The following is a 20,828-nucleotide window of genomic DNA, read 5'->3' on the forward strand; positions in this document are numbered from 1 at the left end:
ATTTGGGCAATCAGTTGATTGACATGTAGAACCTACTGTAGAACGATACATATTCCTCCAGTGTGGATGCTCGCCTACGTTTTATAGTTAGGCTGTGTATAATTTGTCAATTTAGTTGTCTTTGGTGTGTATTGTGTGGACTTAATAGTTCATTTTGTAAAGCTGTCAAGATGTTTGAGCCTATCCCAAGATGATTTTGATGAGCTGAGACACTTTTCTCTGGATAGTCAATTATCAGACTATTTGTTTTACTTCATGAAAACATTGAAATAAATGCAATTCACTTGTAGGCTCAGGCTTGCCACTAGATCACCCAGCACTGGGCGAGAACTCATGAGGCTCGGAGCCAAAGCACGCTGCTTAGACCTCGGCAGGTCACAATGCTGTAGAAAGCCGTAAGAATGCTATGAATACCAGTGGCGGTCAATGTCGTTTAAGATGAGGGAGGTCAATTATATTTTTTTACGAGCATGGCCTTATTTATATTACAGCATATTGGATGACAGTCATACATATTCCATTCACCCAGTTCAATGTAACATCGATAGGTTTAGGCTACAACGTGTTACTCTATACCCATCATGAGGTTGCTATAACCTAGCCTATGAATGAAAGTTTACAACGTAGGTGCACACAGGTCGAGAGAAAGATTTGAGGTGACAGACAGTGACGCCTTCGTAGAAACTTTTACACAGGGAGACTCAAAGTCAATCTTAAATGAATCATTGTTTATTTTCATGCATGTGACAGACCAATACCTCATGAGACTTCTTCTCTCTAAGCTGAAACGTTGAAACTGAGAGATCCCTTTCTCTAAACAAGGTTCTGGGGGTACTGCCAAATTCAGATACTGATAGTGGGGATTCGTTCAACCAGTCACTTGCATGAACCAAGAAATTGGTTATTAGAAAAGCACACACTTAAAAATGTCTATCACATTATCACTTGTGGGACAATAATCGTTACATTTTAAGGTAAGCATTAGATTTGAGCTTCTATATCATATTTATAATAAAGTAAGGGAAATCAACACATTAAACCAGACACTTTATCATTTCAAACCCTTCTTTCTGGGTTGTACTTTTAAAACCATTGCAGTAGAATGTTTTAACTTAACCTTCGCTTCATACAGTTGAAGTCAGAAGTTTACTTACACTTAGGTTGGAGTCATTAAAACTTCACACATTTCTTGTCAGCAAACTATAGTTTTGGCAAGTCGGTTAGGACATCTACTTTGTGCATGACACAAGTCATTTTTCCAACAATAGTTTACAGACGGATTATTTCACTTTTAATTCACTGTATCATAATTCCAGTGGGTCAGAAATTTACATACACTAAGTTGACTGTGCCTTTAAACGGATTGGAAATTTTCAGAAAATTATGTCATGCTTTAGAAGCATCTAATAGACTAATTGACATCATTTGAGTCAATTGGAGGTGTACCTGTGGATGTATTTCAAGGCCTACCTTCAAACTCAGTGCCTATTTGTTTGACATCAATGAAAAATCAAAAGAAATTAGCCAAAACCTCAGAAAATAAATTGTAAACCTCCACAATTCTGGTTCATCCTTGGGAGCAATTTCCAAACGCCTGAAGGTACCACGTTCATCTGTACAAGCAATAGTACGCAAGTATAAACACCATGGGACCACGCATCCGTCATACCGCTCAGGAAGGAGACGTGTTCTGTCTCCTAGAGATTTACGTAATTTGGTGCGAAAAGTGCAAATCAATCCCAGAACAGCAGCAAAGGACCTTGTGAAGATGCTGCAGGAAACAGGTACAAAAGTATCTATATCCACAGTAAAACGAGTCCTATATCGACATAGCCTGAATGGCCACTCAGCAAGGAAGAAGCCACTGCTCCAAAACCACCATAAAAAAGCCAGACTACGGTTTGCAACTGAACATGGGGACAAAGATCGTACTTTTTGGAGAAATGTCCTTTGGTCTGATAAAACAAAAATAGAACTGTTTGGCCATAACGGCCATCGTTATGTTTGGAGGAAAAAGGGGGATGCTTGCAAGCTGAAGAACACCATCCCAACCGTGAAGCACGGGGGTAGCAGCATCATTTTGTGGGGGTGCTATGCTGCAGGAGGGACTTGCGCACTTCACAAAATAGATGGCATTATGAGGAAGGAATATTATGTGGATATATTGAAGCAACATCTCAAGACATCAGTCAGGAAGTTAAAGCTGGGTCACAAATGGATCTTCCAAATGAACAATGACCCCAAGCATACTTCCAAAGTTGTGGCAAAATGCCTTAAGGACAACAAAGTCAAGGTATTGGAGTGGCCCTCACAAAGCCCTGACTTCAATCCTATAGAAAATCTGTGGGCAGAATTGAAAAAGCATGTGTGAGCAAGGAGGCCAACAAACCTAACTCAGTTACACCAGCTCTGTCAGGAGGAATGGGCCACAATTCACCCAATTTATTGTGGGAAGCTTGTGGAAGGCTACCCAAAACGTTTGACCCAAGTTAAGCAATTTAAAGGCAATGCTACCAAATATGAATTGAGTGTCAAATGTCAAAGAAAATAACACCGTTTTACTTTTTTTTTTCAAATTGGTTTATACTCCCTTATCTTGGCGATCTCACTACAGAGTTACAGGATCAGGGAGTTGAGGGCTAATCCTTAGGCAGAAATCCCGACCATCCAGCAGACCCAATCTGGTGAAATTTGTTATTGAAGCAAGACAAAAAACAAAGAAAACAAAAACAACAGCAATATACATATCACTTGATGTGGGGAAAACTTCAATCCATTTGGGTAACTGTCAACCATTACCAACACATTTTTTCCTTTTACAACCAGGCATGTGAAGAAAATCTATTTGCATATTTACCAAAGGGCCACAGGGGACTGGTAATTCCCCCTTTGGACACGACTCACATCGTGATTCATGCGTCCAAAAAAAACAACACTGCCTTTTCCCTTGATGACTCCATCTTAACTTAATTAAAAATAGACTAGAGACAGATGTCCCTCATTCAGGGGCAGCACACTCTCTCTCTCCTTCTTGTGTTCTGAATCACACACAGGACTGTTGATGATAAATTATAAAACTTCCTCTTAATTATTATTATTATTTCCATAGTACATTTAAATGTCACCCAATGTCTCCAGTCGTTCTAGTGAGGGTGATCAGGCTTCACCAGAAAGTGAGGTCAGAGGTCATTCAAACCCATTAAGTGAGTGTTTGTTTCTCCTGTACCTCAGACATTATTTAAAGATAAAGATATTTCAAACATTCTGTGTACCAGGTTTAGTTTTTCAGTACATTTCATATCAAGATCATTTAAGTGTGCAACCAGAACTATGAAAAGTTTAACTTCCAAAATGTTTATTTGTGTACCCTTTAAGCTGCATAATTTCTAACCCGCGAAAAACCACTAAAACTAAAATAAAAAGACCCCACACAATAAATCAGAGTACAAACCACTAACAAATATTAATTAACAAGTGGGTTGTGTGGGTGCTGGCTTGTGTGTGGTAAAACTTGTAGGGTAAAAACAAACAAAATGGCCAGGCCTTAGCTCGCAGTCAAGCTGAATGGGCCTCTTCTAAAGTTAAAAATCCCAGAGCCTGTCTCTTGTAACCATTGTCATTTTGACCTGTTGCGTTGACATACAGTTCTGTACAAACTGTCCCTGGGACATAAAATAGTCAAAATAAGGAACCTGTTGTTTAACAAATCTACTAGGACCTTAAAAAGTTGGTGCTGGCTTATCAGCTCAATATTCGTGACTAAAAACATTTACTTGGATCTACTTAAATTCTGGACACAGTTCCACGTAATGGAAACAGGCTGTTTTAAATTATTACCTTCTTACTTTATTCACCGGTGCTACCCAAACTATAGAATAATAATTGGAAATTGTCATAAACGTGTAATTTCAATTATTCCCAGATTTTCCCACTGTGTCCCTTACAGACAGGTTTTTTTTCAGTGAGCAGTGGGCAGCATTTTCAGGTTTAGATGAAAAGCGTGCCCAGAGTAAACTGCCTACTACAGTCCCAGTTGCTAATATATGCACATTATTATTATATTTTGATAGAAAACACTTGGAAGTTTCTAAAATTGTTTGAATGATGTATGTGAGTATAACAGAACTCATATGACAGGCAAAAACCTGAGAAAAATCCAACCAGGAAGTGGGAAATCTGAGGTTTGTAGTTTTTCTACTCTTGGCCTATCGAATATACAGTGTCTATGGGGTCATTTTGCACTTCATACGGCTTCCACTAGATGTCAACAGTCTTTAAAACCTTGTTTGAGGCTTCTACTGTGAAAGAGCGGGGAATGAGAGGGGATTGAGCCAGGTGTCTGGCAGAGTGCCATGGGCTCGTGATTCGCGTTTATGTGAGAGTTCCATTGCTTTTCTACAGAAAAAGGAATTTTCCGGTTGGAACATTATTGAAGATTTATGTTAAAAACATCCTAAAGATTGATTTTATACTTCGTTTGACATGTTTCCACAAACTGTAATATGACTTTTCGTCTGAACTTTTGCCTGAACCTGCCCGCGTGTCGTGAGTTTAGATTGTGTACTGAACGCGCGAACCAAAATGAGTTATTTGGACATAAATGATGGACTTTATGGAACAAATCAAACATTTATTGTGGAACTGGGATTCCTGGGAGTGCATTCTGATGAAGATCATCAAAGGTAAGTGAATATTTATAATGCTATTTCTGACTTCTGTTGACTCCAACATGGCGGATATCTTTTGGGTTGTGTTGGTCTCTGAGCGCCGTGCTCAGATTATTACATGGTTTGCTTTTTCCGTATTTTTGGGGGTAATCTGACACAGCGGTTGCATTAAAGAGAAGTACACTGCTAAAAAAAATAAAGGGAACACTAAAATAACACATCCTAGATCTGAATGAATGAAACATTATTAAATACTTTTTTCTTTACATAGTTGAATGTGCTGACAACAAAATCACACAAAAATTATCAATGGAGATCAAATTTAACAACCCATGGAGGTCTGGATTTGGAGTGACACTCAAAATTAAAGTGGAAAACCACACTACAGGCTGATCCAACTTTGATGTAATGTCCTTAAAACAAGTCAAAATGAGGCTCAGTAGTGTGTGTGGCCTCCACGTGCCTGTATGACCTCCCTACAATGCCTGGGCATGCTCCTGATGAGGTGGCGGATGGTCTCCTGAGGGATCTCCTCCCAGACCTGGACTAAAGCATCCGCCAACTCCTGGACAGTCTGTGGTGCAACGTGGCATTGATGGATGGAGCGAGACATGATGTCCCAGATGTGCTCAATTGGATTCAGGTCTGGGGAACAGGCGGGCCAGTTCATAGCATCAATGCCTTCCTCTTGCAGGAACTGCTGACACACTCCAGCCACATGAGATCTAGCATTGACTTGCATTAGGAGGAACCCAGGGCCAACCGCACCAGCATATGGTCTCACAAGGGATGTGAGGATCTCATCCCGGTACCTAATGGCAGTCAAGCTACCTCTGGCGAGCACATGCAGGGTTGTGCGGCCCCCCAAAGAAATGCCACCCCACACCATGACTGACCCACCGCCAAACCGGTCATGCTGGAGGATGTTGCAGGCAGCAGAACGTTCTCCACGGCGTCTCCAGACTCTGTCACGTCTGTCACATGTTCTCAGTGTGAACCTGCTTTCATCTGTGAAGAGCACAGGCGCCAGTGGCGAATTTGCCAATCTTGGTGTTCTCTGGCAAATGCCAAACGACCTGCATGGTGTTGGGCTGTAAGCACAACCCCACCTGTGGACATCGGGCCCTCATACCACCCTCATGGAGTCTGTTTCTGACCGTTTGAGCAGACACATACACATTTTTGGCCTGCTGGAAGTCATTTTGCAGGGCTCTGGCTGTGCTCCTCCTTGCACAAAGGCGGAGGTAGCGGTCCTGCTGCTGGGTTGTTGCCCTCCTACGGCCTCCTCCACGTCTCCTGATGTACTGGCCTGTCTCCTGGTAGCGCCTCCATGCTCTGGACACCACTACGCTGACAGACACAGCAAACTTTCTTGACACATCTCACATTGATGTGCCATCCTGGATGAGCTGCACTACCTGAGCCACTTGTGTGGGTTGTAGACTCCGTCTCATGCTACCACTAGAGTGAAAGCACCGCCAGAATTCAAAAGTGACCAAAACATCAGCCAGGTAGCATAGGAACTGAGAAGTGGTCTGTGGTCACCACCTGCAGAACCACTCCTTTATTGGGGGTGTCTTGCTAATTGCCTATAATTTCCACCTGTTGTCTATTCCATTTGCACAACAGCATGTGAAATGTATTGTCAATCAGTGTTGCTTCCTAAGTGGACAGTTTGATTTCACAGAAGTGTGATTGACTTGGAGTTACATTGTTTTGTTTAAGTGTTCCCTTTATTTTTTTGAGCAGTGTATATCTTTAATTCTGTGAATAACACTTGTATCTTTTATCAATGTTTATTATGAGTATTTCTGTAAATTGATGTGGCTCTGTGCAAATTCACGGGATGTTTTTGAGGCAAAGTCAAATGTAAACTGAGGTTTTTGGATATATATATGAACTTGATCGAACAAAACATACATGTATTGTGTAACATGTTGTCCCGGGAGTGTCATCTGATGAAGAATATCAAAGGTTAGTGATTAATTTTCTCTATTTCTGTTTTTTGTGACTCCTCTCTTTGGTTGGAAAATCGCTGTAGGCTTTCTGTGACTAGTTGCTGACCTAATATAATGATATGGTATGCTTTCGCCGAAAAAGCTTTTTTTAAATCGGACACTGCGGTTGGATTAACGAGAATTTTATCTTTAAAATGGTGTCTAATTCTTGTATGATTGAGAAATTTGAATTATGAGATTTCTGTTGATTGAATTTGGCGCCCTGCAATTTCATTGGCTGTTGGCGAGGTGGAACCCCGTTCCTAGACAGGTTAAGTCTTTACCTAGCATGTTCTGTATTCATCTACTCAACCGTTTAACACCATTGGCTCTATTTAACAGGGCATGGGGTTTATTTCAAAATGTATTACCAGGGTGGAAGAAAACTGTTTATATTTTTATTGGTTAGGGGTAAGTCAAATCCCGTACAATGCTTTAACCTTATCTTTCTCAAATGATCCATAAAGGGACCACTGAACATTTCTCAGAATACGTCTACGTGTGGGTGTGCAAGTTGTATATATATTTTTTTCTATTGTTACTTCGTCAGATCTCTGGTAACCCATTATACATTTGTGTTACATCACAAATTCCTCCCCTACACCAGTGTTCTATTCATACAAGGGTTTACATATTCCCTCTGTTCTATTTAAAAGCATATTCGGGAATAATACTCTATCTCCATACAGAACCCCTATATAAAGTTATAAATCTTTAGTTTTTCATGTCCACACCACAGCAGCCCGAGAGGTACGCATATCTTTCATATCGAGGAAATCAGTGTCCGGGGGCTGTTACCCTCTCAAATATTTTATTGGCATCTCCTGTCAGTGTTCACTAACTGTAGATCGATGGGCAGTGGTGGACCGAACCCCTAGATAACGTTATAGATATGAAAATTCAGCTCACACAAAACTGGTTGGGGTATTCATTATTTTCCTTATACAACTATACTTAGGTATTCACATTCACAACACGTGCATCTTCAACGATTATAAATTCCTACAATAAGACCTTGTGCTATTATCAGTGGTTCTCAGACCACTTAGACTTTTCTATTGTTACATCCTATGCACCATATGTATCTTCAATGGTTCTCTTGCCACTACTTCCTATACACTTGTAGTCCCAGACTACGATGGGCGGTGATGGATGGAACCCCTAGATTGAAAAACTCTAACACAGAACTAGAAAACTCTGCTCACATTCACTCCAAAGTCACACTGGAGCTAGTCCCCAGACTCAGTACGTTATAGCTACATTTCAATCCATTTATTATCCACATTTCAATCAGCTTAATGTCATATTTTACAATCACACAACTTTCACATCCACATTCACTTAGTACTAGCCCCAAACACACTTAAAATTTCCATTATTACCCCATGTGCATCTTCAATGATTCTCTTGTCATTACTTCCTATGCACCATATGTATCCTATATACAGTGCCTTCGGAAAGTATTCAAACCCGTTGACTTTTTCCACATTGTTAGGTTACAGCCTTATTCTAAAATTGATTAAATAGGTTTTCCCACATCAAGCTACACACAATACCCCAGAATGACAAAGCAATAACAGGTTTTTAGAAATGTTTGCTAATTTATAAAAAATACTAAACTGAAATATCACATTTACATAAATATTCAGACCCTTGTCCCAAAGCCACTCCTGCATTGTATTGGCTTTGTGCGTAGGGTCATTGTCCTGTTGGAAGGTGAACCTTTGCCACAGTCGGAGATCCTGAGCGCTCTGGAGCAGGGTTTCGATCTCTCTGTACTGCTCTGGTCATCTTTGCCTTGATCCTGGCTAGGGTGGCACATTTTGGGGAATATTCAGAGGTGGAAACATTCCTGTTGGGAATTAACAGAAATATATGGGAATTGACGGAAATATATGCAAATTTACATTAACACCATTTAAGTGTAGCTGTTTTTTTGCATTGGATAAATTTACCATATCATATGGAGACAAACATAATCCTTTTACCTTGTGATAAGTAGACATAATTGCAAATTATTAAATCCTTCCAATAGAAATAAAAACAATTTAGTTACGAATTGAACTTTAAGTGAGTTGACTCTTCACATGGGATGATTTCACAGAACAACATAAGAAAGGGAATATTGAATGATCCCCAATGATATAATAATAATAATAATAATATATGCCATTTAGCAGACGCTTTTATCCAAAGCGACTTAGTCATGTGTGCATACATTCTACGTATGGGTGGTCCCGGGAATCGAACCCACTACCCTGGCGTTACAAGCGCCATGCTCTACCAACTGTGCTACAGAAGGACCAGAAGCAATAAAACTGGCCTTCTTTAGACTAGTTGATTATCTGGAGCATCAGTATTTATGGGTTTGATTACAGGCTCAAAATGGCCAGAAACAAATTACTTTCTGATGAAACTCATCAGTCTATTCTTGTTCTGAGAAATGAAGGCTATTCCATGCGATAAATTGCCAAGAAACTGAAGATCTCGCACAACGCTGTGTACTACTCCCTTCACAGAACAGTGCAAAGTGTCTCTACTCCCTTCACAGAACAGTGCAAACTTAGCGCTAACCAGAATAGAAAGAGTGGGAGGCCCCGGTGCTAGCCTTCTAGGCAGAGTTCCTCTGTCCAGTGTCTGTGTTCTTTTGCCCATCTTTTCTTTTTATTGTCCAGTCTGAGATATGGCTTTTTCTTTGCAACTTTGCCTAGAAGGTCAGCAACCCGGAGTCACCTCTTCATTGTTGACGTTGAGACTGGTGTTTTGCGGATACTATTTAATGAAGCTGCCAGTTGAGGACTTGTGAGGCGTCTGTTGGTATTTATTTTTAGGTGGGGGGTAGGATTAATTTAAGAGGTGCGGTTTAACTCTCAGACCATGAGAAACCAGATTCTCTGGTCTGATGAAACCAAGAGTCACATCTGGAGGAAACCTGGCACCATCCCTACAGTGAAGCATGTTGGTGGCAGCATCATGCCATGGGGATGTTTTTCAGCAGCCGGGACTGGGAGACTATTCAGGATCGAGGGAAAGATGAACGGAGCACAGAGATCCTTGATGAAAACCTGTTCCAGAGCGCTCAGGACCTCCGACTGAGGCGAAGGTTCACCTTCCAACAGGACAATGACCCTAAGCACACAGCCAAGACAACGCAGGAGTGGCTTCGGGACAAGTCTCTGAATATCCTTGAGTGGCCCAGCCAGAGCCCGGACTTGAAGCCGATCGAACATCTCTGGAGAGACCTGAAAATAACTGTGCAGGGATGCTCCCCATCTAACCTGACAGAGCTTGAGAGGATCTGCAGAGAAGAAACTCCCCAAGTATAGGTGCGCCAAGCTTGTAGCGTCATACTCAAGAAGACGCAAGGCTGTAATTGCTACCAAAGGTGCTTCAACAAAGTACTGAGTAAAGGGTCTGAATACTTATGTAAAACATTTGTTTATACATTTGCAAAAATGTCTAAACCTGTTTTTGCTTTGTCATTATGGGGTATTGTGTGGAGATTGAGGGAAAAAAACAATTGAATACATTTGAGAATAAAACTAACGTAACAAAATGTGGAAAAAGTCAAGAAATCTGGATACTTTCCAAATGCACTGTGTAGTGTACACACATACTAACGAACACGTCAATATAGTTTAGTCAGGTTTGTATGATGTTGACTTGACTTCATAGCTGACTCATATTTACCCACAACATCATATTTACAGTGGGGCAAAAAAGTATTTAGTCAGCCACCAATTGCAAGTTCCCCCACTTAAAAAGGAGAGAGGACTGTAATTTTCATCATAGGTACACTTCAACTATGACAGACAAAATGAGGGGGAAAAATCCAGAAAATCACATTGTAGGATTTTTAATTAATTAATTTGCAAATTATGGTGGAAAATAAGTATTTGGTCACCTACAAACAAGCAAGATTTCTGGCTCTCACAGACCTGTAACTTCTTCTTTGAGAGTCTCCTCTGTCCTCCACTCGTTACCTGTATTAATGGCACCTGTTTGAACTTGTTATCAGTATAAAATACACCTGTCCACAACCTCAAACAGTCACACTCCAAACTCCACTATGGCCAAGAACAAAGAGCTGTCAAAGGACACCAGAAACAAAATTGTAGACCTGCACCAGGCTGGGAAGACTGAATCTGCAATAGGTAAGCAGCTTGGTTTGAAGAAACCAACTGTGGGAGCAATTATTAGGAAATGGAAGACATACAAGACCACTGATAATCTCCCTCGATCTGGGGCTCCACGCAAGATCTCACCCCGTGGGGTCAAAATGATCACAAGAACGGTGAGCAAAAATCCCAGAACCACACGGGTGGACCTAGTGAATGACTTGCAGAGAGCTGGGACCAAAGTAACAAAGCCTACCATCAGTAACACACTACGCCGCCAGGGACTCAAATCCTGCAGTGCCAGACGTGTCCCCCTGCTTAAGCCAGTACATGTCCAGGCCCGTCTGAAGTTTGCTAGAGAGCATTTGGATGATCCAGAAGAAGATTGGGAGAATGTTGTATGATCAGATTAAACCAAAATATAACTTTTTGGTAAAAACTCAACACGTCGTGTTTGGAGGACAAAGAATGCTGAGTTGCATCCAAAGAACACCATACCTACTGTGAAGCATGGGGGTGGAAACATCATGCTTTGGGGCTGTTTTTCTGCAAAGGGACCAGGACGACTGATCGGTGTAAAGGAAAGAATGGGGCCATGTATCGTGAGATTTTGAGTGAAAACATCCTTCCATCAGCAAGGGCATTGAAAATGAAACGTGGCTGGGTCTTTCAGCATGACAATGATCCCAAACACACCGCCTGGGGTGGCTTCATAAGAAGCATTTCAAGGTCCTGGAGTGGCCTAGCCAGTCTCCAGATCTCAACCCCATAGAAAATCTTTGGAGGGAGTTGAAAGTCCATGTTGCCCAGCAACAGCCCCAAAACATCACTGCTCTAGAGGAGATCTGCATGGAGGAATGGGCCAAAATACCAGCAACAGTGTGTGAAAACCTTGTGAAGACTTACAGAAAACGTTTGACCTCTGTCATTGCCAACAAAGGGTATATAACAAAGTATTGAAACTTTTTTGTTATTGACCAAATACTTATTTTCCATCATAATTTGCAAATAAATTCATAAAAAAATCCCACAATGTGATTTTCTGGATTTTTTTTCTTGTAATTTTGTCTGTCATAGTTGAAGTGTACCTATGATGAATATTACAGGCCTCTCTCATCTTTTTAAGTGGGATAACTTGCACAATTGGTGGCTGACTAAATACTTTTTTGCCCCACTGTATGTCCATCATGATGGGTTTAACAACAATGAAGTCATTCTGTAACTACAGTATAGGACTCAAATGTCGTCGGAATGGGTAAACACTCCATGTTGGAAGTGTGTTTTATCTGTGTGTGTACGTACCTGAGGGAGTGTATGTCTGTGTAATCTGTATCACCCGTCTCTTCCAGGAGGAGGAGGGTCCAGAGGTGCTGCTGGTGAAGGAGGAGGGGTATGATGAGGGTCTATGGAACCCAGAGGGGACCATGGTCATGGAGGACAACAAGACTACACCTCCTCCTGAACCTACAGAGGAACCAGCTGAGCAGCACAGGACCACACACAGTCTCACTGAGGTGAGCCCACTGTGAACTACTGTCTGAATGGTATTAGTTTGGGCCGTATTCCACTAAGCCTCTCAGAGTAGGAGTGCTGAAGTCGGATCAGTTTTGTAATTTTAGATCACAAGACTATGTAGACAAGTGCGGGACCTGATCCTCGATCACCACTTCTACTCTGAGACTCTTTGTGTATAAGGGCACAGGTCTTGATATATTGTCTGGTAGTGTGGTACCATGCCTTTGAATTATAAAACCATTCATTAAAGAAGGTCAAGTAATCAAATAAACTAACACGTTTGCAGAGTACTCCCAGCAATCCCTTGTTGCCCAATCAGAAGATGCTCCATTGCAGGGTGCTCGTTTCAGATTTCTTGATCCAACATCCTCTCACTCTGTATCTCTTACAGTCAGTAGACATGGAGGATGGGAAGCCTGATCTGCTGATTGTCAAAGAAGAGACAATAGAAGACGAACCAGAGCGTATTGATCTGCTGAGTGGACTAAAGTTGGGGGAGCAAGGTAAGGGAGAAATAATAGTCTACATACATTAATAGATCTGGAAATAGTGATGCACCTGGCTATTATTTTTCCTTAATTTTCTTCATTCATAAAATGAAATTTGTTAACATACAACAAAAAAACACAATGTATGAAAATGCTCAGGTAATTGACAATAAAAATCCATATGTAGAATATTCTCTGCCATGTTTGTGAAGTCTATTCTGTAACCTCTTCCTGCAGGTGGTTGGCTGGAGGCTAACAGAGGAGACTGGGCAACCATCTTGGATTCCCAGACCCAGACCGGTGCAGCCAAAGGCCAAAGAGACAACATCACTGAGCAGGACAGGACCAGAGGCGATATGATGGAGGTCAGTGGATGGGACAGCATCCTCAACTCTCAGCGGGGGAACGTTAACCACAACCAGAAACTGACAGTCGAACACAAAACAACAACCAAACTTAGTCTCCATGACAACAGACTGGCTGAGACCAGGGCGAGGCGTAGATTTGGTCTGCAGGGACGGGGAGGTGTCCGTATGCGGTTGGAGAGAACAGACACAGACTCTGCTGGTGATGCTCCGTCCTGCTCCTATAGTGGTGATTCAGAGAGACTGATGGCACCTCAGGTTAACCCCCTAACAGGTGCTGCCTTCAGCCTGCCTTCTATAGGATCTATCAACTGGAACATGGACCCTGCGACAACACAGACACTCCCTGGCCTTCATCCTCCTCACACTCTCCTAATGTTAAACCAGACCTCAGACAATGCCAGTGACTCAACACTAAATGGCTACACAATCCCATTGACAAATGACAGTAGTAGAGACGTAATCTGTAAATCTGGCAGCGCCAAAGAGAAGCGCTTCCCATGTTCATTCTGTGGGAAAGCCTTCAGTTTTCCCAAACAGGTGGAGATCCACCAGAGGACTCACACAGGGGAGAAACCATTCAACTGTACACAGTGTTATATGCGCTTCGCCCGGGCTGGCCACCTAAAGAGCCATCAGAGGGTCCACACAGGGGAGAAACCCTTCAGCTGCTCTCAGTGTGAGAAGAGGTTCTCCCACCAGCACCAGCTGAAGAGGCACCTGAAGGTCCACACGGGAGAGAGGCCGTTTGCCTGTACGCACTGCGAGAAGAGGTTCTCAGAGAGGAGCTACCTCAGGATACACCAGCAGAAAATGCACATGGTCCATGTATAGACATGTAATGTAGTACTCGTTCGTTTGTTTGCAGTTAATTATGTTCGTTTTGGATGTAGTAGGGAACTGGATGAGGTGACCTGGGGAAATAATGAGTATGATGAGGCAGAGTAGATGATATGGTGATCGTTGGTGTGATGGTGTCTGTAAAAATGCTTCACTGATGTAAAGTGAACCTTGTCCTGTTTGATTCTGGTGTTTTATAATGAGGAAATGATAGTATCTTAATTCATGTTTACTTGACATGAAGTAGTGAATGTCTAATGTTGAACCTTTTCCAAAGTATTCTATCAAAGTGATGGTACCAGATTTATATAAAAGGTAGTGTTACCATAGTGAAGTTATTCTACTTGTGATTGCTATTTTGTTTAAATTAAATTCTAAATTGACTCTGCTGACTGACTTGGTTATTTTGTAAAAAAAAATTAATATATATTTTAGAATACACTCTAATGGCTCCATATTGTTAGGTACTTCAGTTTTCAAGATGGGCTTGACTGTGGTTCAGATTTTAGAATGTCATGTTTCTGTGTATGCAAGAAAGAGTTTGTACTGAAAAGCAGAAAACTTAATTTACAATCTTTGTTTGCAGTCTGTAGTCAATGAAGACCTGCCGATCCGGTGTTACTGGCGACTGGGCCTATGAAGTGACTGGTCAGGATCATGGATCAGGAGCTGTCGCTCTTCCTTCCCGAGTCAGAACAAAGGCCCCAACCACGAGGGACAGAGACTCCACCACAACCACTACATAGAACACAACCAGTGGACAGGTGGATTGAACAACCTCAGTCCTGGTGGTCATCAGAGAGACAAAGGCTCCAGTCAGGGATCCAGTCTGCAGCCCAGACCCTTTTCTTCACAGTCTCATTGCAGGGATGGAGCAGGACCTGGGGCTGATAGAGACAGACCCTCCTGTTCCTATGATTCCAAACACCACAGTATCCATGATGAGAAGAGCAGGTCAGCCTGGGCTTCAGCCTTCACAGAGTGTAGTGGGAGACCCGCCTGGTGGAAGTCGAACAGGAAGTCTGTCTAATGCCTGGTGAATGGGGTTTTCCACCTGAGGGTGCTAGCTCCTGCTTCTACCTTCTCTGATGTCACTCGGTCACAACGTGGGAGGCCGAGTATTAGGACGGACGCGGACAAGCCGAACACCTGCCCCACCTGTACAGCGCGTCACAAATGCGAACTATGTGAAGGCACACCAGACCGTTCTCACCAAGGAGAGGCCCTTAAAGTTGCAAGCTGTGTTACAAGAGCTTCTCCTTCCGGAGTAACCTTACCAGACATAGGAGTGACCACAATGGGGAGAAATTGTAAATGTATGCACTTTTGGGAACAATTCTTTACCGGAAATTTTATAGTTATCATGTGAAGTGTCTTGTCTAAGAGGGTAATTAACCACATACCCCTCATAAACCCTTTGTTAACTTATCATTTGAAACAATAAGCCTAGACTAGAACAAGCACTTAAATATTTACCTTACTGAGTAGATGGAATAAAGTCATATTATTATATTTTATCACACTGTTCGTTCTTAACAAGTCTGCTCTGAACTTGAAAGATAGTGATCATGAATAGGAGATTTGATATGTAACGTAATAAGCAGTACCGTATTTCAAAAAACAAAGCGCACACCTTTTTCAGTTACCAGCCTTTGAGCTATGACGCCAACCAATAAGATCCTTTCTCTTCAGTGTAAACGGAAGTGAGCAGTTACCAAAAACAATTATCACCATAGCGTTGTTAGTATTGTTACTTAGACGTTTATTAACACCTTTGAACTCAAAATATGCTTAACTGCACAGCATTACATACTTACCTCAGGTAGTGTTTATTTCGCGTTGGAGACAGGACTTTGTTGCTAGATGTTCTAGGTAAGGCTAGCTAGCTGCTAACAATGGCTAACTGTATTGTTTTTCATACTCAAATAGCCTCCGTCTTGGAGGTGCTAGCGAATGCAGCCGTGGCAGAGATCTGTAAACTCGTAGATGACGACTATGCAGTATTTCGTTTGGAAATAACCCAAAGCCAGAAAGAAAACAGGACATTGCGGAGAAAACTACAGCTGCTGGATCTGAAGGTGGCACGGGAGCGCGCAGAGAGGACCATTCGTCCGAGTAGTGTCAAGATCCTCGACCGATACAGAGGAATGGCAAGAGGTACATTTTGCAGAAGGCCGAGGTTGCGCTGCCTTTCGCCCCATTCCCCTCTGCGCATGTGTGACCTTAGATGTGTTAAACACATACTGTAGAATAGATGGTTAAAACGTCTTAGGGATAGCCCCCTTTCATTTTACGCCTAAATAACATACCCAAATCTAAGTGCCTGTAGCTCAGGCCCTGAGGCAAGGATATGCATATTCTTGGTACGATTTGAAAGGAAACACTTTGAAGTTTGAGGAAAATTTGAATTGAATGTAGGAGAATATAACACAATAGATCTGTTCTTTGAAATGCAACAGAAAGGGCCCTGTTCCAGCCATTACTCTGGTTGTAATTCCGATGGTGCCCACAAGAAGGCAGCAGTGTATGTGTGGATAATTTGAAGCATGAGCGAACTACATGACATTTCGTGTGGTACATTTGGGCAAATCGTGAAGGACACATTTGCATTCATATTACATTTTTCTGCAAGAATATCGTCAAATCTGTATACTTGGACTTTGATTTAGCTTTTCCAGTATTAGTAGCCATATTATAAGGTCTACATTTGCAAAACAACCTTTTTTCATAACTTCATAACTCTGAATATTTGTATAATTTTAGTTCAAAAGGAAAAGGCATGCTGTCGTACAAGGTTAGTAGATACATTTTGCGTAAAGCCCAGCTCATTAGCTATCTAGCTAGCTTTGTTTGACCCCGATTGGTGCTTATTTGACAACATTAGAGTTGTTCAAGTGAAGTCCGCCCACGTCAGTAGCGTGTCATGAAGGAGGTTGCTCTCACCAAATATGGTGTCCTATAGGATATACAACACCCCAAATGATATAATGAAGTCTCGTTACGTTCTAGGATCTCTGAGGAATACATACGAACATGATTTGACTGGTTGAAACAACGTTTCGGGTTAGATTTTCACAGATAATTTTTTTTGCTAATTGAACGAGTGGAAATACAAAATAGATTGTGCATGCTATATGGACCTTTTTAGGATATGAACAAGGCTTTTATCTAACAAACAACACTTCATGTTATCTCTGGGACCCTTTGGATAATAAATCGGAGCACAATTTCAGAATGTAAGTCCACATTTCACCTTCAGGGGTGAATTTATCAAACCTATCGCGGCAAAAAAACTGTTTTGTTAGGAGCTTTCCTCAAATAATAGCATGGCATTTGTTTTGCAGTAATATAGCTACTGTAAATTGGACAGTGCAGTTATATTAACAAGAATTTAAGCTTTCAGTCGATATAAGACACTTACATGGTGACACAAGGCGCTGCATGATTTACAACTGTCCAGCTGACGGAACTTGGGTGTTGGTCAGTTCTTTTTATAGTATGCAATAACTCCCCTGATTATTTGGTTGTCTTGCCCAAAGACACTCATATTATAACCAGATTCTTGTTTTCTGCACTTCATATGATTTACCCAATGAAAACAATGTGATGCATGGAACATAATACATCAATCAATAAATAGTATATCAAGAAGTATTACCTTACATCCTTGTCAATTCTAGACATTATTAATTGTGTACAATATACCGTTGAACATTGACAGTAGCTAACCGAACCACCTCTTTCCCCCAATCACTCTCTCAGGTGAAGGACATCTCACTGGAGGCCACAGGAGGGTTGTGAAGCCAGCCGGACACAATACATGGAGAAATGACCAACCAACCACTGTTGATGAGGAGAGTGCAACCTCAACCCAGCACGTTATCGTGATAGAGGTTAGTGTAATAGTATAACATGAAAATTACAGTTCCTTTGTTAATCAAATGTGGCCCATTTATTTCAGAAAGGCTGCCCTCCTCTATTCACTTGCTTACATGTATCTGCCATAGGGGAGCTTGTGAGACTTCTCTGACACAGTGTTTTTGCTGCAGTCATTTATCTGTGGCGCTGTGCCACGGCAAAGAAATATGGAACTTGAAAAGAACATGTCTGCCGAGGCACACTTTTAAGATTCTAGAACAGTGCACATTTACTCTGCAAGCAACACGAGTAATGCATGACAACCCCATAATATAATAGTTTCTCTTTACCAAGTTGGCTTGTTGCTGTGTGTTCTATGCGAGAGAGATATTCCTCTGAAGGTGCATTCAAGTTATGAGTGCCAGGGAGGGAAACATGAATTCTGATAAGCAGTCAATGCATAACAATTCTTGCAATCACCGGGAAAACAGCAGTTTTAATGGCCTTTGTTAAATATAGGGGATCCCAGTTTTCCATTCATACTTTATTTATTTCTCAACTCCTTAGCGAACTGCACCATTTTAAACCCATCGTTTTTAGCAGTGGCATGGTTAAGCACATTCCCACTCCAATTCCCTGTGAGTTTATCGGGGAGAGTGGGGAAAAATGTAACACGGGTCAATTGTATAGTAACTTGGGGTAAAACACAACCCTTCCTCTAAATATTTTTGGGGAGTGACCATTGTGATGAGACGGATAACATTTTTTGTTGAGGAAGAGTAGTGGCAACCAGGGAAAGTGATGGGGGTGAAATGGTGACATGAAATGGTTTCGGGGGGGTACATCATATTCGCTGTGTTTATTCAAGTTTTTGGGGATACAAAATTCAGCAATGGGATGCTAACTAGTTAAAAGATAATATTTGGGATCTAGCTAATGATTAGCCCAATAGGGTAAATGCCGATAGGCAACCCCGTGCTTCAGCCTATTTGTTTATAGCCACTATGCTCCATCAGTTGGGCTACAGGTGATAATGCTTATTACTAATAGCACATTTGATAACATGGACAATGCATAGGCTATATTTAATACATTTAAAAAATGTGTCAACCCGAGAGTCGTCCTGTTATTTCGACCAATCAATTGGTTGAAATTTTGAAACTTGTTTTTCCATATATAGACGTCTATGCATTTGAATAAAATTAACTACTGAGCTTGTCTAATACTTTAAGCACACTGTTTGATTAAATAATTAAGACACAGAAATTACTTAAGAAAGAGCTCGATGATCACAATGTGCTAAAAAAAAATGACAGTGAGTGCCTGTGTGACTGGCTTACGTTGTCTCGCTTTCCTCCCTATTGCAGTGAAAAGGTACCACTGCACAGTATGTTTTTATTGCAGTGTCCGTGCTGATGCAGCGAACTCATTTCAGGCATTTAGTTTCTTACTGAAAAGTTATTTTACCGAAATCCCTAATTTGTTTAGGAAAAACATTCCCTCAACCCTTGCTCTCTTTACGTGAAACATGTAAGCATCGCATGCAACCAATATGACCTGACCTATAGCCTATCATAATGACGTCAATAAATTGGTTATAACAAACTACGAACACAGTAACATGTGACAGCAAAATGGATGTGGAGGACGTGAAAAATAAACTTGAAATGGGTGAATGTTTACTGGTTTCTTAGGAGGTAAAGGGGAAGTCAGATCTGTGGAAGACATTTGACCTAGTTGTGGAAACGACTGGGGATCAAGAAAAATGAGGATCTAGGAGCAAGCGTTGCGTAAATATTGTGTGCCAAACAGGTGTTGTTCGATTACATAAACATTAATTTATAAACATCACTAAATAACAATAATAATGATTTATAAAGCCTTTATTACAGCAGACTAAAAACAGTTGCATGCATTCGTGAGTTGCGGTTTATTTATTGTTTAGGCTAATTATTCAAAGCTCCCTTTGTTATTTAATTTTAAACTACATTTCTTGATTGCTTTTCGAAGCATTAATGTCTAATATGCTGTGTGATGGCATGAACAAAGGAATCATTGATTGATTCATATACAAGGCTATATATTGAAATAAATAAATATATATATATAGTAAGTAAGTTATGGTATTATGACTAAACAGGACGCGCTCTTAAGCCTATAGCTCGATGGTGGTTATACAAGGCTACTGTACAAAGCCTACTAATGATAATATCATTACGTATAATAATGATGATCATAATATTAAATGTAATAATAACAATTAGAAGATCACGAAAATGTAGGGTATAGGAGCGAGTGCTGCATGCATATTATGTGACAAACAGGTGTTGTTAGATTACAATAAAAAAAAATCTGCCTGTTTAGTGTTGCACCATTATTTTTTACATACAGTTGAAGTCGAAAGTTTACATACACTTAGGTTGGAGTCATTAAAACTTGTTTTTCAACCACTCCAGAAATGTCCTATTAACAAACTATAGTTTTGGCAAGTCGGTTAGGACATCTACTTTGTGCATGACACAAGTCATTTTTCCAACAATTGTTTATAGATTATTTTACTTTTAATTCACTGTATCATAATTCCAGTGGGTCAGAAGTTTACATACACTAAGTTGACTGTGCCTTTAAAGAGCTTGGAAAATTCCAGATAATGATGTCATGGCTTTAGAAGCTTCTGATAGGCTAATTGGCATTATTAGAGTCAATTGGAGGTGTACCTGTGGATGTATTTCAAGGCCTACCTTCAAGCTCAGTGCCTCTGCTTGACATGATGGGAAAATGAAAATAAATCAGCCAAGACCTCAGAAAAAAATTTGTAGACCTCCACAATTCTGGTTCATCCTTGGGAGCAATTTTCGCCTGAAGGTACCACGTTCATCTGTACAAACAATAGTATGCAAGTATAAACACCATGGGACCACGTTGCCGTCATACCGCTCAGGAAGGAGACGTGTTCCGTCTCCTAGAGATGAATGTACTT

General features: G+C 41.1%; 2 protein-coding genes and 1 long non-coding RNA gene across 7 annotated transcripts in view; 2 read left to right on the top strand and 1 right to left on the bottom strand.

Moving 5' to 3' along the window:
• The window catches only part of LOC118361895 (zinc finger protein 8-like), a 159,995-nt gene extending 145,621 nt beyond the window's left edge, over positions 1-14,374 (top strand). For 2 of the 4 annotated variants that reach the window (XM_052485260.1, XM_052485264.1), the window contains exons 4-6: positions 12,132-12,296; positions 12,689-12,800; positions 13,023-14,374. In XM_052485260.1, coding sequence (XP_052341220.1) covers positions 12,132-12,296; positions 12,689-12,800; positions 13,023-13,984 — 1,239 coding nt within the window. In that variant the 3' untranslated portion in view covers positions 13,985-14,374. The remainder of the gene's footprint in view (positions 1-12,131; positions 12,297-12,688; positions 12,801-13,022) is intronic. The other 2 variants (XM_052485261.1, XM_052485263.1) reach the window with 2 other exon arrangements.
• LOC127913405 (uncharacterized) lies at positions 707-12,208 on the bottom strand. Its single transcript, XR_008085492.1, has 2 exons — positions 12,085-12,208; positions 707-8,516 (listed from the first exon to the last, which is right to left on the bottom strand). It is a non-coding gene; the product is annotated as an uncharacterized LOC127913405 (long non-coding RNA).
• Positions 14,375-15,483: 1,109 nt separating the features above from the next.
• The window catches only part of LOC118361878 (uncharacterized), a 64,197-nt gene continuing 58,852 nt past the window's right edge, over positions 15,484-20,828 (top strand). The window contains exons 1-2 of one of the 2 annotated variants that reach the window (XM_035742089.2): positions 15,484-16,147; positions 17,753-17,883. In XM_035742089.2, coding sequence (XP_035597982.1) covers positions 15,886-16,147; positions 17,753-17,883 — 393 coding nt within the window. In that variant the 5' untranslated portion in view covers positions 15,484-15,885. The remainder of the gene's footprint in view (positions 16,148-17,752; positions 17,884-20,828) is intronic. The other variant, XM_052485259.1, reaches the window with a different exon arrangement.

Source organism: Oncorhynchus keta, chromosome 29 (assembly GCF_023373465.1).
Source record: "Oncorhynchus keta strain PuntledgeMale-10-30-2019 chromosome 29, Oket_V2, whole genome shotgun sequence".
NCBI lineage: Eukaryota > Metazoa > Chordata > Actinopteri > Salmoniformes > Salmonidae > Oncorhynchus > Oncorhynchus keta.